This window comes from Vanessa atalanta, chromosome 10 (assembly GCF_905147765.1).
Source record: "Vanessa atalanta chromosome 10, ilVanAtal1.2, whole genome shotgun sequence".
Taxonomy (NCBI): Eukaryota; Metazoa; Arthropoda; class Insecta; order Lepidoptera; family Nymphalidae; genus Vanessa; species Vanessa atalanta.
This window is the reverse complement of record NC_061880.1, coordinates 8,885,982-8,904,189: the sequence shown is the minus strand read 5'-3', so window position 1 is coordinate 8,904,189 and position 18,208 is coordinate 8,885,982. Positions and strand designations below refer to the sequence as shown.

General features: G+C 30.4%; 1 protein-coding gene across 4 annotated transcripts in view; it reads right to left on the bottom strand.

Annotated features, from left to right (window-relative positions):
* Window positions 1–18,208, bottom strand: part of LOC125066908 (5'-3' exonuclease PLD3-like) — a 52,360-nt gene that overhangs the window by 12,729 nt on the left and 21,423 nt on the right. The window contains exons 1-7 of one of the 4 annotated variants that reach the window (XM_047675229.1): window positions 7,848–7,983; window positions 6,737–6,849; window positions 6,275–6,439; window positions 5,449–5,626; window positions 5,240–5,374; window positions 4,417–4,539; window positions 3,865–3,933 (exon numbers count right to left, since the gene is read on the bottom strand). In XM_047675229.1, the coding sequence (XP_047531185.1) occupies window positions 3,865–3,933; window positions 4,417–4,539; window positions 5,240–5,374; window positions 5,449–5,626; window positions 6,275–6,439; window positions 6,737–6,849; window positions 7,848–7,850 (786 nt within the window). In that variant the 5' untranslated portion in view covers window positions 7,851–7,983. Of the gene's footprint in view, window positions 1–3,864; window positions 3,934–4,416; window positions 4,540–5,239; window positions 5,375–5,448; window positions 5,627–6,274; window positions 6,440–6,736; window positions 6,850–6,969; window positions 7,148–7,847; window positions 7,984–18,208 lie in introns of those variants that run through there. The other 3 variants (XM_047675228.1, XM_047675230.1, XM_047675227.1) reach the window with 3 other exon arrangements.

The following is an 18,208-nucleotide window of genomic DNA, read 5'->3' as shown; positions in this document are numbered from 1 at the left end:
TTCTGCCTCCGCCGTAAGCATTGCCGAGACTAGCTTTCTCGGTAGGTGGAGCAACCGCGAATAGACGGAGTGAATAAATGGTTTTATAGTGGGTATTCCGGTGAACTCAGCACAAGCTAGTCCTACATACCCCCCAACATCATGTAGGGGAAACGAGTAAGTGCGTTTTTTAGCGACTTTAAAAAAAGCCAAAAATTTAATTTCATGTATAAAATTAAAATATTAAAATTTTGAAGACATGGTTTAATAACTATGTTTACATTCTTCGAAATATATTTTGACATCGATAATTTTATTAAAATCAGGCTAACATAACTTTATCAAGATAATTATGAGAAGGGTCATTAAAACGGAATGTCAATTGACGGCGAAACGCAAGTGTTAAATTAGCGCTCTCCGATAAAGTATCTAATTAGATGTTTATGCAAGTCGATTAAATGTGAGATTGCATGTCCTGCAATTCTAATCGAAGACACACATTAGTAGACATAGTGCGCGTTGTGTTGGAATAAATCGTAAAATCTGCCCGAGTTTGGTTCGTGCAGACAACCCATGTCAAATGTAGTAAGTATCCAACCTATAAGTCAAAGTCGATTGTTCGGTGCACAGTGAAGTCACAAGTGAAGCACCATTCATTCTTTTGACATATAATAATGATATGTATATTTGACATATAAGTGAACATCGAAATGTTTTTATATTTAAACAGCATAAAATGAACATATACTCTTCAAAAAAATATTTTACCTTGAAAATGTGCACATTTTTTATATATTAATAAAAGTTTTGATAGTTCGTTAAAAGATGGATATCCGCAGTAAGTTTAATGAGGTCAATAATAATGATGCGACAGTCACGTACAAGTCCGTACCAGCTAAACTTTGACAGAGAATGTAAAATTAAATCGTTTTTTAGTCACGAAGCAACTATTACTGTACAGTTTATTATTCCATTTCCCTAATATAATTAATTCTCATAGCCAATTTAACGCTATCTTGAGGTTATGCGCGGATAGTATTTTCAAGAAATTCTATAATTTCCCATTTGGTCTTTTTTTTTTAATTATGTCTACGATTTTGGTAAATTCAAGTAAGACCTCCAGTCTTTGAGTGTATTCGGTTTTCAAATATATTAATCTGTGTTTTGCACGCGCGTGTGAGAATGGGTGTGAAATCAACAATCAAATTATCTTAAATTATTTCTATAATATGATACAGATGCATTTAAGACCATTACATCTCGATTCATAATCGACAAAAGCGATAATCGACTGTATACGTAATTACAATAGCGTAATATAAATGCGTATTTGAATCTCTAGCCATTGCCACAGCAACGCCTCAAAATTATACAATCAAGAAAAAACTCTAGCATTATTATATGCGACATTAACTATAATAATTCTAAATTGATAGCATACACGTATCAAAATGGCCTATCAACGTAAGTCGTTTGTCATCATTTTACGAATGAGATACGTAGTGAATTACAGAATACTTCTAATCCTATGTATTTTCCTACAAAAACATTCGAGTTCATTTATAAAAGCCAAAGGAATTATTATTCGTCGCCGTTAAATGTCATATGATGGGATTATGTTCCGGATCTATTAAAGTAAATGTATAAGAAGGATGATAGCACCCGGTACATATAGATGTATACGAGCAGTGCTTACCACACTTACATGTGTATAAGATTATAAGGATTACTACTCAGTGGCTATCATTAAGTAGAGCGATATACATAGTGGAGCTTACGTCATCGTATTAAATTTGACGAATAATAAAAAAAGTAAAATTTTCAAACAATTTGATTCACACGTAAATTAAAACAAAATTAAACACCACAAGTAAGATAAATTCAATAATTAGTAAAAACTGCCAAATATGTCCTGTGGCTAAGTTAATTATGTATTCGATTGTTTTCTTTGTGTTTGGTCTCAAAACGTCATATATTATTAGGGACATAATTTAATGCGTTGACGTCACAGGCATATACGCCTAATATTCAGTTTATACTTAATATTCAAATCATACGCGAACATCTTAAATATAATTTTCTAGATGTTCCACAATCTATAGGAAAACTAATTATAAGTGACGATAGAAGATAAACTTATTCGAATACTGATAACTGTTTTAGGTCTTAATAATATAACTTTCGGAGTTTTGTAGTAATTATAATTTATGTCTAACATTGGATCACAAAAAATAAAAATCATTTCCAGTTAACGGTTGGAAAATCGTTTCTAGAGCCCTAGAATCCAGCAACATGGTTGGTTATTCCTGATGTTTATTAAACCTTGGCACAAAGTTAAGTCAAGTTGGGGTTCCGAATATTATCGGGTACCGTCTTCTCGAACACATTCATTTTTATTACGTACTTTAAAATATAAATAGTTTGTTAAACTGGTGTAGATATAAGAAGCGTTAACGCAACATATTACGCTATAATCAAGGTGGATGCTTAGCTTTATAGCTTAGAGGGTTCGTTAGCGAGCGTCGCTCTTGTAATTAGCACGCTTTGTGTCGAGACACGAGAACTCTTTAACGATGTACCATTTGTGAACGAAAATAACTTATTGCACGGAACCATTTTATTTTTTTGCTAAATTAAATATTAATTAAAAGACATCATTAATGAGTGAATAAAAAATACCAATATAACATTGAAGTGAGTTTGTTATGTAAAAGAAAATATCTTGAAAAATACGGCGTTTGACGGAAGAAAACAATCCTCAAAACCTTTGAAATAATCAGCAGTAGCGCAGCGTAGTATAAAACACTAATTCTTCTTAACACAATTCGTTGATGTTTATATCTCATTGTAAAACTCTGCTATTTTAAAGTTTAATTTTTATCTTTGAAAATAAAAATTATTATCTTCTTATCTACTATAGTATAAAAATGAGATATATCTATTGTTATGGGATGCTTTTACCTTTTTTTACATATATATAATGTTATGCAATTACTACATAATATAAAAGCAAGCTTGTCGAACCGCATCGGGCTAATAAAGTTCACTCTGATTTATGTCATAAGAAAATCGCAGTAGTCCGAAATTTAAAAAAAAAAACATTAAACTTCTCGAAAAATACTATTCTCGAGTTAGATCGCTGTCTCATTGGCCAATGAGAGTGAGAAAAAAGATATCTCTTATCTAATCATCTTTTGAGGAATCCACCAGTGCTTTTCGACTAAGGGATTTAATGAAGTAAGCTATAACCATAGCCAACCGACGAAAAGAGAACTTAATCCACGGTTGCTCGAACAACGAAACGGATTTTAGAATTTCATGCAACAGATGCAGTTTTTACTTGACATTTTTCGAGTTCACCGCACATTAGACGGATTGTAAATATAAATTTAAAAATAAGAAAAAGTTTATTTAAGACACGAATATTTTACAATTAAAAAACAGAGATATAAACAATAATTGACAAAAACTAATACGCAGTTGGGTGAAACGTTCGTTTCCAAGTTGAATTTCAAAGGCCAACACTGATTTCGATAAAATCAGCACTCATTATTTCCGAAAAAAGACCTCGATCTAGATTAATCAATAAACATATTTTATTCAAAAACTTATTACATATATGTGAGTTCCAAATTGTTCAAAAAAGACGGCAATATATTTTTATAAAGAGAATGCAGATAGTTAAATTTCGGCAATGCGCCACCAACCTTGAGCTGCTATGAACATTTTGTCTCAAATTACACCGGCTCACTCATCTTAGATGGGTAGCCAGTATACAGGCAAAACGACAATAGTGTCTCATAATAACTGATAAATGAGTATTACATATCAAAATAGACTTGCTCAAAACAAGCATATTCAAGTTGGTTACATTAAAAAACTTACATCGAATATCTTCGCCAAGTCGGTCGCTAGACAGGAGCAGTTGTATGCTAAAACGCCTAGCTCCTTCACCTGTATGCAAGAATAGGTTTTCTTAAAAAAAAAAAAAAGTATAAAGCATAGACAATAGACATTAAGCATAATTATTATGATGTGTATGTACCAATTTTATAATTGACGCAGATTTCAAAAGGACATAAACAATATTTTGATTCTATGTATGTAATTTGGCAATTTGGCAACACTGTCTTTCTGCTATTTATAAAAAAGCTCAGTGATGTTAATTCAGAAAAAAAGTTAAAACGATGCAATCCCTCCACTATTTTTCACATGTAAATTTTGCAAAATTATAAAATTTTTGAAAGTTTAGCATGGACATCAAAAAAATTTTTTTTTTTCTTTTTTTTTTTGTCAAATTTAATTTATAGACGATAATATTTGTATGATCTTTTGGAACACAAATGAAAAATAAATAGTGTGCGAATGAGATAACATGAGGTTGGTTATCTTTTGTAATTATTTTATTCATTGTTACTATTACAGTCAACAAATGACCTGTGTCAGCGACCTCCAGTCCATGTTGGCGCTGCCGATGTAAAAGTGCTGACGATCCACGATCCAAAACTTCGTGTGCAGCACTCCACCGCCCAGCAGCTTAGAGAAGTTCAGGCTTCTCACCTGCAAATATAGAATTATATTACAGATGTTTTAAATATCTTTGTATATATTTTTCCCGTCATAATAAAAATGCAAAAAAAAATATTTTTGAACGTTTGTGACTAATAATGAAAGGCATAGAAGTCGATAGCATTATCAACTTCTGTACCTTCGTAAATGTCATTTATTAAAATGAGATTTATTTTTACTAATATACTAAAAACCTGTTACATTTTATTCCGATACAAAAATTACCCCATCTTTATTTGACTGTGGAGGTTTTATTTAACTATTTATATTAAATGGGTGACTACTAATGTATGTATTTTTTTTAAATTGAATAATATTACTCTACCTTTAACAGCAGTAAGACTACTTTCGTGAATTAAGGTATTTTGTCATAAAACAAAGTTTTTTAATTTACATGTATTGACATAAAACTTATAATTTGTACTGTATATATTAATATTTTTTACTATATAAGGCTTTGGCGAAAACACATAGTACATTATGTATTTTTAATGCAATGGTAACACTAGCTAATCAAGACATTGTCATAATCTTTTGTAAGTGCAATGACACACAATCAACAGATAAAAAATTACATTCTATTAAATTTCCAAAACTTTTGCTTTTTACTTTTAATTATGAACATTTTTTAGGATTTTAATTTTAAATTCTTTTTCTATATTTCTTTAAATTGTTTTAAATACGAACTCACCTGTGCTGCCTTTTTCTTAACTAAATATTCAGTATCTATATTAGGATTTGCCTTTGTGGGCCAGTTTTGAGCAATTTTTAAATCTATATTCCTCTTTGTACCAGCTGCAAGTAATGCTTGGAAAACTTGTTCACCCTAAAATAAATATTCAAATATAATAGAAAACAAAATTACTAATAAATATATAATTATAGATACAGATAATATACCTCTATAGAAGAATTATAAGGATACTCTTCATTAAATCTAAGAGTCCAATACAAAGAGGCAATTTCTATTGACGTTTGAGCTTCATCTATCAAATCTAACCAAGCATTTTTAGTTGGCATATGAGTTGCATTTGGAGGATACATGTGACCTTCCGGTATACTCTCCACTAAAGATAACCTGAAAAACAATCATTTAGGTTTAATTCATTGATCACTCTTCACAAAAAAAAAATCCAAAATCAAATTGTAATAATAGATTACTTAATTGTAAAGTTAATAGGTAAGTATAGAATTCAAATTAACATATATTCAGTTATGCTTAAAAATAGATTAAGCATTACTTTTTAATTTCAATGCTCTTTATCACAAACAATTTAAGCCTATTAGCTTCAACTGTGTTTTAAAATTACTTATTTTATTAGAGGCATATAATAGGCAGTACAATATATAAATACAATCTAAAGCCTTTTTGCTAGCATAGCCAAATTTTACAAATGCATTGTTTAAATGACCGTATCGAATTAATATAATGGTCATTAAAATTTCATTTATATTATAAGGGTCAACATTTTTATAACATTTAATGTAAACATTGCTATCGCAAGATAGCACTTACTTGAAAAAAAAAATTACGACTTAATGTTAATAATAAGCATTATTATTATTACGTTTTGCTGCAAAATATTTGTCATACTATAGATTTATTAAAAAAAATTATCATTGTGACAACCACAATGGATACAATTTTTTAATTTATAAACTGACCATGACAATAAAACTAAAATAATACATATATTTAATTACAGATTCTTATTAAAATACTCACCTACATTCGTCTGAGCAATGCAAATCAACATGAGCAATGGTCGGTAGCACATGTGCGATGTTTGGCTGATCGAGCAGTGGGACCAGTACAACTAGCACTATTAAAACTATCACTATTGACACTGGGATGCATGAAGGTCTGCACCATATACTTCGCTTCTTTCTTCTATTAAAAAACATATATATATATATATATTAATACGATGTAACTTCATACAAGGTAACTTATCTAATAAAGTAGTCTTTTACTAGTTTTCTATTCTTACATTATTGAAAACTTGCAAGATATACTACAGCTGTGCAATTATATTATTTAAAAACTACAATATAAAATAAACATTATCTAGCACCACGTCAATGTTACTGCAAACATTTATTTTCAGTTCTTCCATTAAAAAAAATATTTAATTAGTTCATTTAATTATTTATAAAGTGTTCTATTGCATTTATGGAGCATACGTACTTATCATTGTAACTATTTCCATTTTCATCTCTCATCATGAATATCTGCTCCCACTGCTCCAACTCCTCATCAGATGACGACGCGTTCCCCACACTCCCTGATTCTAGCACAGTCTAAAACAATAAAAAGTAATTATTATTATTTATGTATAATGGTTTATATGTATTTTTTCTCAACAAAGAGAATTGTTCATTGTTCATTGTTTATTTTTTTTAATTTCATATAAAACTTACTCTTATTTTATCTCTTATACCCTTAAAGGGAGAAATTAATATCACCATTGTTTACGAATTAAGTAATTTCTATGAAATAAAAATAATAAACTTCGTGGTTGAATATTGCACTTTAATAATAAATAATAAGATCATAAACAACTCTACTTCTACATATGTATTTGTTTTTGTACACTTTTTCAATAGCAAACTTTGAAGTTTCCTCTGTCATTATCCAATTACGTTAGACATTTACAAATCATTGATATTAATACATTAGCAAAAATCGTAAAGAAAAATCGATATAGATTAATCAAAAAATTGACAGATTTACTATTAAAAAGGAAAATTATGGAAAGCTGCAATAAATTATAATATAAAGTAAAATATGTTTTTTAAAATATTGTGTAATATCCTTTTTTATATTATTAAAAAGACTAATTTATTTAAAAGACCCTAATAATATCGATTTTAGAAATGAATGAGTCCATTTTCTAAATAAATTATAATCGTTTATACTAATAACTTTTTTAGCTTTTAAATTTCGAAATGATCCAGCATACTACTTGAGGTACCTTTTATTAATATAAGATGAACTAACAATTAGTGTTAGTCCAGTAAAGTTTTAAATTTAATATTATTTATTATTAATTAATAACAAAAATCACATAATTCGACGACAACTATAGTATTTATAACTTTGTAATTTGATTGACAACTTGTTGGGTGTTTATAAGAACTGAAAACTTTACCGGTAAGTTATAGTCATTCGTGTATTTTTAACTAATATTTTTTGCTATCTGTTATAATTTAACAAAACAATCACTGTTGATAAATTTTTACACTTCACTTTAATATCTGTTGTATAATTACTTTTAATTAATTTGATTTAAACTAACCATTTCAATCTCGCTGACCACTTCGCGGTCAGGAAGTTTGGACCATTAAATATTGTAAAAATATTTCGGCTATCTTCTTTTATAACACAACAAAACGTTGATAACTGCATTTTCCGTAAATCCTGATGTTCCTTTACCAGTCGTGTAAGCGCATTAGCAGCGAAAATAGTACTGCAAAATAGATGACGTCGACTACAACCGCATTGTTCACGTGTATTTTGAATACAATGTCAGTTTCTAACCGTAAAACTATGCAGGGCCAAAGTGATTTAAATACAGTAATTATTGTTGTACAGGCAATGGTATAATTTTGTTGAAACAGTTTGAATTAAATATAGAATTTATTTCGTAATTGGTTTTTATATTGCAACACCGAATATAGTTGCACAAGTTATCAAATAACGTATTATTTTAAAAATATTTTTTAATGAAGATCCTGAATAATTTCTTTCAATACTTCGAATTGCCCAAGTAAATGTAGACTAAGGCCGGCAACAATTTTATTATGTCTTAATTAATTAGATTCAAATTATGCAGTGAGTACTGTGTACTAACTAATCAATAAAAATATATTTTGAGTCAAAATTTATATATAAAAAAAAAAACTAATATTAATATTTTTATTTTTTTTTTTATTTTTACTTCTAAAAAATAATTTCAAAAAAGTATTATATTAAATTCTTAAAAGAGTCAATTATTATTACAGCGCTTGTCGTAACAAAAGTTCATAATATCTACAAAATAATTGAGTTAATGGTAAATTAACTAAAAAATTAATTTCTACGACACTTAGAAACCAAAGATCAATTTGAATTCACAATGTTCTCTTTGCACAATCAATGTTAGAGTCCACAATTAATGGGTGCCGCCTGTAGTATTTAAAATTAAAGAAAAAAATAATCAATTTATTCATGTTCAATAAACTTCACGAATAACAAATATTAACAAACCATTTACAACGAAGGAGAAAGAACGAATTCATAATTAAATTAAAAACAATATGAGCTAACATTCAACTAATTTGTTTATTTAAATTAATCAGTCCATTTTGTGAAATATTTTTAATATAACAATTAAATTTGATATGAAATCTATCACAATCTTCGAAAAACTATTATTTAGAAAAAAAAAAAATTACTATTAAATAATAATTATTGAATGCTTTCTTACGCCTAGTATTAATTCACGGAAAAGTATTTTAGGAAGTAGATAGAGCGAATCACTATGATAATTTATAATTTTATATGAATAAAATTTAATGTGTAATACATGCATGACTCTTTCTTATGCCCTCTTACAGCCACCGCGCTCTACTCCCTTCTATGGGTGCTGGTGGCATTGTATGGCATATGGTGTGCTTGCCCCTCATTTGACGTGGTGATTCGGTGCTGTGGTTCATTTTAGAAATAATAAAATATTTAATAACAAATGCAAAAATTTTCAAAAATTATACGCTCCCGTTAGGCTTATGGATACAGTGAGGAAGACTGAACTGTCTTAGCCGTTCAAAACTCGGAAAATCCGCCCGGAGTTTCCGCGAGTCTGTTTTTATAGCATTAGCATTAGCAGCCCGTAAATGTCCCACTGCTGGGATAAAGGCCTCCTCTCCTTTGAGGAGAAGGTTTGGAGCATATTCCACCACGCTGCTCCAATGCGGGTTGGCGGAATACACATGTGGCAGAATTTTGTTGAAATTAGACACATGCAGGTTTCCTCACGATGTTTTCCTTCACCGCCGAGCACGAGATGAATTATAAACACAAATTAGGCACATGAAATTTCAGTGGTGCCTGCCTGGGTTTGAACCCGAACTCATCGGTTAAGATGCACGCGTTCTAACCACTGGGCCATCTCGGCTCTGGGCGTCCATGGTTTCCCCCTTTCACTGTACAGCCATCTGTATAGCAACGTATGTTGCTAAGGGTGAGCATATCTTTAATATGCAAAAGAAAGAGTGTGGGGGAAAGCACAGTATTCACTGTATGGAATTTTGAAGTGCAACCATCAACTAGAACGCGAAGGCTACACTTGTGTAATAAGCTAGCAATCCGGGTGCAGAGCTAAACTGGCAAACCATATGCCGGGAGCTTAGAGAGAATTCGATGCCACACTCTGTAGAAAGCCTTGGAAATATCGTCAGAGGTGTAAAACGTACGCTAGAAAATCACCAATAAACGATTTTGGTTCGGACTGTGAGCTAGCGATCCATCCGGATTCCTTAGTGGTGGCAGAGAAGGTTGGCAGAAATAGTTTTACACAGTCTCGTAGGATGCGAGACAAGGTCATGCCCAATCTGCCTTCTTACAGGACCAGGATTCTTTGTTGTAGGTTGCTTTCAGTGAGTCAATGTTCGAAGCCCTACTAACGCAGCCATTGATACACGTACAATATGCCGCTGATTTGGATGTCATAGCATCGGCACATTTAATTCCCTAGTGATAAGATCTGAATTAGAAATGTAGTATTCCATCCCCAACACAAGCAAACAGCAGCGGCGCTATATGTCGGGTCTTTTCCTCTGAAACAACGTTATTTCCAAGGAGCTGACGCAAATTAATCTCGCATACTGTCCCAGTCTGCGAAATTATAGTGACAAACGCAACGTTTGCATACCGCTGGTGGAAAGCAGCTTGGCCTGTGGTACTTTGGTAGATATCAGACAGTGATCCAAAGAAATAAGAGGAGCCAAAACCTTAACCTGAAGTTCGGGTGAGAAGTCAGCGGAAGGTTTAGTAGAGAAGAGAAGGCGCTTGCCCGTCTATAGGATCCTGGGGCTAGGGCTGATCAACCAGTTGAGTCAAGTCATGTGGTATAGCGAAGATATGAGCACTCCTCTCAGAATGGTAAATTTTAGAGGTGTTCAACCAAGAGTCATGGTGAGGTTTGAAATCTAAACGGCCCCAAAACCACTATCACTACTATCATCTACCGGTAATCTAGTTTTATGTGTATAGTATGAAAATTAAATATGCACGATATAAGATGATAAAATAGCTCTTAGAAAAACGAATTGAAAACATTTTCTAAAAGCCATAACGAGGAATTGGTATATAAAATAGAACTTACTCGAATACAGTCGTTATTTTTATTTGTCTTTAAAATTTTATAGGCTTTAAAATAATTCTATAATTTTAATGAAATGTACAATATCCTTGGTTTTATTGCAATACGCTTTCGATTTGCATAATGTCTTCACTCGTTAATCAACAAAGAGCTGGCTCATTAATTTTAGATTTAATACATCCAATATTATTAATAATAACAATACTATTCATATACGATTTATATTTTCGATTGAGTCTTTATTGAAAACTTATTTATAAAAAAAAAAATTATGTATTCCTCAGTGTACATAATATGGTCCTTGATATTAGAGGCGACTCTGGTCGCCCTAGAATAGATTAAATCAATTTCATATTTAATCGAAAATATCACAATGATATTGCCTCGGATGATGATCGGTCAGGAGGACATCAAAAGTGAATTGACAATAATAATGTCGATTATTATGAAAGAAACAGTGACGAACATTTCCTCTTCAAGGAAAGTTAAGATAAACATGTAAAACAAAGTTTTAGACTATAAAATCAATATTACTATTAGTTTATTACTAATCCTAAAAATGATACTAATATTAAAAAAATATAAATACATTATCCCATACAAAATACAAAGATAGTAAAAATCCGCAGAGTTATTATTCCTTGATTTTTATTTTTATTATCACATTTATGTCATAATTGGTGACATTAAGTACCTAACTATATACCGTTATTTTTAGCATTGATTTCATTGATGACTTTTGCCTTATATTTACATTCTGAACTGGTAGAATTTTTAAATTCAATTTTTATCTTTTCAAAATAGACAATTTTAAATAGCGGTTAAGTATCAACTAAAATAAATTGTTTGAACAGCGCAATAAAAAACAATTGCTGTATGAAACTGTATGGTAAAACTCGAACGGCTAAGCACAACAAGACAAAAGAAAGTTCTCCAATAAAAAACGGGCAAGAGTTGCTTTACCTTTTACATGCTTCCCTATTTATTTATTAATAAGAAGTCACTTTTTAGGTTTGTCATATATAGATAGAATTTAAGCCTAAGGTTAACATATCCTTTTTATACTGAAAAAAAAACACATAGTGAAGCTGCGGTTAAAAATAGTCTGGATATAAAGTATTCAAAAAAGTAACTCGATCTTACTAACGCCTTTTGGGCTTTGTATTTACTGACGCGACACCAAGCGAACAAAGAATTTAAATATTTTAGCGCATACGAATAGGAATGCTACGTCTGAAATATAAATGGCCATTTTGTTTAGTGTTTATTTGTCGTTCTCAAAAAAGTAGCACCATAACCTATTAAAGTTTTTCACAAAACTTTACACATATAATCTTCGTTCTATCTTCGTAAGAGTTATGTTTGGAATAGTTTTAAAGGATAATGGATAATTAATATACGATGAGAAAAATAACCGTAATTGAACAAGATTGAGTTAAGATTGATATTTGTGATTTGATTGTTGCAAATAATTTCGTAATTTAAGAGACATGAGCTAAAGTTAAAAGTTAAGAGCGCTCGAACGTTTAAATGAAATAAAACAATCTGTCTAAGTGATATTGCAAAATTTATTTTATTTTATAGGACTTTACTTCTCGCATTATTGGCATACTCGTTTATACATTATTTACAAGATAAATAAAATTCAGTACATTTCTTTTTGTTTTATTAAACTTTATATTTTACTGATTTCAAAATAGGAAGTGACACATCACGAGGAAAATATTTTTTATATATATATATTATCTGACATATAAAACGCGAAGCATGATAACACATCCCGTTTTAATGTATTTAATTCAAACAATTAAACACATAAAAGTTGAGAACTTGTTAAAGTAAAATTATAAAACCCAAAAAATGTTTATTAACATTTTACATTGAAATAATTGAAAGCATACGGTTACACAAAATCCCCGTGGGTGCATTTAAAATTCTCTACACATATATATCGATTTAATCCATTAGAGAAATAAGCACGAACACTTACCATTCACTGCAATAGGAAATTAGTCTAGGCATCCAATCCATTTGCCTCGACTTTTTAATCCCACTTAAGTCTTAAATTTTGTTCCGTTTAATAGCATAAAACGACGTTAAACTTTTTATTGCCATAAACCATTTATTCATTCGTATATTTGAGATAAATACAGCTGGAAAATTAATGTTGTGTGTGTGGGTTTTATTATGGATTATGTCCTCAAAATAGTAGTCGTTTTTTTTTATAATAAATCGTTTAAATTTAATTATTGAGTACAATCGAATCTTACGACGTATTTTTTAATATAAATTAAAAAAATATATTATCTCTTTTTTCATTTTGTCACCAGGTGAACAAACTCAATATTGAAACATAATAGTTTTTATTTAATTAGTTTAATTACCTGCGTACAAAAATGAATGGAATAAAAAATAAAACGAAAACGATTTTTATGGATATAAATTTTATTAAAACCGCCCAGTATCTAGAAAACGTATCTTTAACGTCATAACTTATTGAAGAGTAGGGTAACTAACACCACGAAGTTCTATTGAAAAAAAAACGACCTCCACCGTAATTTGTTTTTTTGGGCTTAAAAAAATATTATATATTTTTAATGACCTTATGTAAATCTGCAACGGATGCTGACATGAATTTAAGAATTTAAATTGAATAGAATTTAACCTCTTAAAACGATATAATCAACATAACAAGGCCGGTTACGACGGGAGAAAAAGTAATGAGGCGTTTTGAAACGGACGGGCCGCAGTTCAGAAATATCTAGGCACTCATTGCGATAACTTTTAGATAATTTATTTTTAAAAGAAGGTGAAATTATGAGACATTTTTCCGATTCAAATGTCACATGCACAATGGTCATTATTCAATTAGGTACATAAAATATCATCATACAATGTATATAAGCAAATAATATAAGCAGAAATAACCCAAGTCTTTATCAAAGTTCGCAAACTTTAATATGCACAATTAACAATAAAATTTCGAATCAATTTTCGTGCTTATTTGTCGTACGAATTTCAGCTACATGTGCATGGTCGAAAAGGCTCATGATTAAAATATAATAATCCTTATTTATACTTTGTGTTTTGTTTTTTTTTTTACCTTTATATATTAATTATTGGAAAATTGGAATAAAGCCGTCGTAGGCTATACCAATTTATCTATTAAATAATATTGCCGCTTATAACCTTCCTTTAAACTTTAAAAGGACAAAAGGCACACACATAATTTTTACATGTCAAATTTTCAACGTGTTCGCTACATATATTATATATATTATAATACAACGGAATTATATTCCAAGTAAGGATGAGATACATAGAATTTTGAAAATCGATCTCTGTACTAAATACCCAGTAGCTATAATGTATTTTATATATTCCATCCTCAACCATTATCATTGCAAGTTAACTTATAAAAAACATAGCGTGCAGAAAAGTCGTTAATACCTGATAAAGTAATCGAAGATTACGTCCATTCCTAGCAACCGCTACGTCGGATATGTTTGTGTTTTACTCGAAGCGGTTATAAAAATATTACGCGATATAATCACGCTAAGACGGTCCATTGAAGTATAATATTATGTATTATTCCATTATAAATAAGAGGCTCAGATTTCCTTAATACATTAGAACTGGGTTAATATTTATTACTTTTGTATATAACGTTGACGCATAAGTTCATAACGAAAGCAGACGAATATTTTGTGATCGAAATGGTAAGTGGTCACTATAAAAAAGTAATACCCCTTAACTATCCCATTTTTTAGCTTAGGCCTCTGCTTTTGAGGAGAAGGCTTAGCAGATTATTTCACCGCGCATGCAAATGCGGGTTTGGTGGATACCAATGTGGCAGTTTTTTTTTACACACAGAAGCAGATTTCGTTACGAGGTTTTCCGTCGTCTCGAGCTTGAGATAAATTATAAATACAAAATTATGCTCCTGAAAATGCAAACCCATCTTAATCCAGAATGCAGAATGTGCAAAACAAATGGGTGTCACGCGGTGGGGGCTCCACGCCGTTGGTCCACCGGCATTGACTTCTCCAGGGGAGATCGCTAGAACACTGTTAGCACCCAGGCGCTTTTTGGTCTTAAAACGGGTGCTTGTCTAGGTTTTAACATGCTATCATAAGTTAAGTATCACCGATGCCCATAGATATTAACAAGTCGCCGCCAACCATGGATTTTTTGTTACGCTCTACTTGGTTCAACATTTCAAACTTTGTACATTTGTGAAATAACAATTCAATAATGCAAGAAACTGGCAAACTTCGATAAAGTATTAGAGTTTTATTTTAAGAAGATCTTTCGTAGCTGAATTTTTGAAATATATTTTTCGGCGAGTTGGATATCGCTGAAGCTGCAGAAATTGAATATTTTAGGTGCATCATTAGTCTACTTACTTGCAATGACTAGTTTTCTGAAAATATTTGGTAATAACCGAAATGAATTTAGTATAAAGAACTGTTATAATATTATAAGTGAATAAAATAACAAAAATAATTTATACCTAGGATAGGTATACTTATTGTATCTATAGTTATCTTTATCAAAATCGCTAGATATTAATGCACTAGGCATAAAATTTCGCTAATAAATACTTTTACCATATTAATTGTTACGAATATGAAGAAAGCATTGGGATTAATTTAGTTACTCTTTTATATCCGGTGTCTTTTGTGTCATTATTATTACAATTTACATAATTTTGTGGTTGAAACAAATATGCCATTAAAATGTTATGCAATCGAAAATTTAAAACCCAGCCTTAATGAGTGATAGAGCCGATACTTCATTTTTCGACGAGACAAGTGAAATTGCGATTTAAGAGAAAAATCTGTCACCGATCTTGGCAATATTCTAGGCCATGTTCTTCTCGATCTTGTCAATCTGTCAGGATTTAGGATAGTTGTTTGGGAGGAAATACTCATTGTTTCTCCCATATAAAAGTCTTTAAATGCTAACTCGCAATGGATAATTCAGCAAAGTAAACACTAAAACAACACCCTTTTTTTGCTTTAGGTAGTTTATTGTGTAATGCTTGCCACAAAATTTTTATTACAATAATAATTATTAAGTTCATAAGACCCGTCCCTCTTATTCCGACACGGTTTTCAATAACATAGGCAAAAATGGTGGAGTGTTCCGTATTTAATAAATATTTTGGATGATTACTCCAAGTATTTTACCCAACGCTTTGTTCTGTATTTTCTACTGCGGCACCATCGATCTATAACATTATATTCCTTTAAATATACAATTGAATCAACGCATTTGGAACTACACAATATTTCCCCGCTTGAATACTTTATTATAAAATAGCGTGTTTGTTTTTTGTTTTCATTGTAAGGTTTTTTTTTAATTTACCATCTAATACTGAATTTAACAGTTAAAGCATTTTAATCGTGAATACTTCACTTTCAAAGATTAAATATCTGTTATATTTAAAAAAATCTAATTGTCGTAATGAATAATTTTTTAATAGTTGAATGTTTGACCTATTTTAACTGGCAAAGTAGAAAAGGTGAATTCGAGTTGTTTGCAATTAAAATACTTGGCTCAAAGTAGACTCTCGGGCATCATTTTTATTTTATTTTACTTTTAGGCGGCGTTTCTAGGCGGCATCGGCATAATGTACAAAATTCAGCTGCGGAGTTAATTATTTTTGCCTTTTTGTATATTATCTCTTCTTGCTGTACGTTCCTGGATTTTATTCCTGGTATAAATAAAGAATGTTTGCGAAATTACTATTATTTTAATAAATAATTATTCGTTATACGGACAGTACTCATATGTTCCTTATACGTATAGGCGTTATACATCTTCAAGTCGGACACATGCATTAATATTATAAAAAGATATAAAAATCTATATGAACCTTATGTCACTTATGTTCTTTTTACGACTGATTGTCTATAAGTATTTAAATTAATAATATTTTCTGTAATTCAGAAGGCCTAAGGGTGGATATATTAATTAATGTGGAAAAGTAACAATTAAAAAATATATTTTCTTATAACATTTTACTGCTTCTTTCTTTAATAACGATTTAATTTTGTAATACGTAGCGTTAAAGATTTTATATTCTTTGGTAAAACGATAAGCTTCATTATTACGGCAAACAACACATTTCCGCCGTGCAAATGTTTTGTATCTAGGTTTAATTATAGCTCAGTGGTTTATGATTTGGTGTTCAGCCATTAAACCTGAAACCACGCAAACTGACTACATAAACTTTATATTTCTTTGCAATGAGGCAAATTCTACCAAAGTAATCCCCGATGAAGGGGCCAAAATCATCTAGGCCTCTTGAGTTATTTCACCGCCAACTAAAAAAATGAAATAAAAAATAAATTTTCACAGATGTTGTATTACAACCATGTCATACTTAGATACTTTATAAATTGACTGTCTTAATAGTCGAAGTTTTAATAATATACTCACTTCGAAACAATTGCTTTTACATCGTAGAGTTTATTTATACACAGTTGTTGATAAGCGTTTTATATTTCGTACACTTGATTTATATATTTAAAATAATAATAATAATGATAGATGTATAGTATTATTAATATCACTTCATAGATAAGAGGTTATAAGCGGACTATTGCGGTGTGGTAGGACGAAGAGAGGAGAGCAGCGGTTAGCGGAAGTAACAGTTGAGAAAATGAAAGAATTATATTATTAATAATTCCCGTTCTATTGTAATATAAACATTAAATTGTAGTATTTTACAATATTGTTTAAAATAGGTGTTGATTGTAAGCTTGTTTAAGAAAAGAAGAAATTAATAGCCGTCACAAGTATAAATAAAATCCGTCTGAATGTCCGTCTTATACGTCTAACTGCTCAAATAGTTCATTCAACGGTCTTTATACGGTCAAGCTGGTAAAAGCCACTTGAATTATAGAACGTGGCTTTAAAAAAAAAAATTGCACAACCTTTATATAAAACTTTGAAAATAGCGCTCCTTTGATACCGTTTGCTGTTTAAAGTTTACTACCATTGAAATAGTTTTATACCAGTCATTTCTTTTATAAGAAATATTATACACATATATATATATATACATATATATATATATGTATAATATTTGAATAAATAATTGTTTGCTTAAAAAAAAGAAATGAATTCTGAAGTATCTTTGGGCGTTCATATGTTTGTGAATAAGAGACTTCGTAAACGTTTCTTTAACAAGTTCTCTTTACAGTATTCGTTTCCTTACGGTTTTTTAGAACTAAAAGGAACTTAATAAAAAGTAGAAAAAGTTATCTCTAAGCGTCTCCAAATGGGAA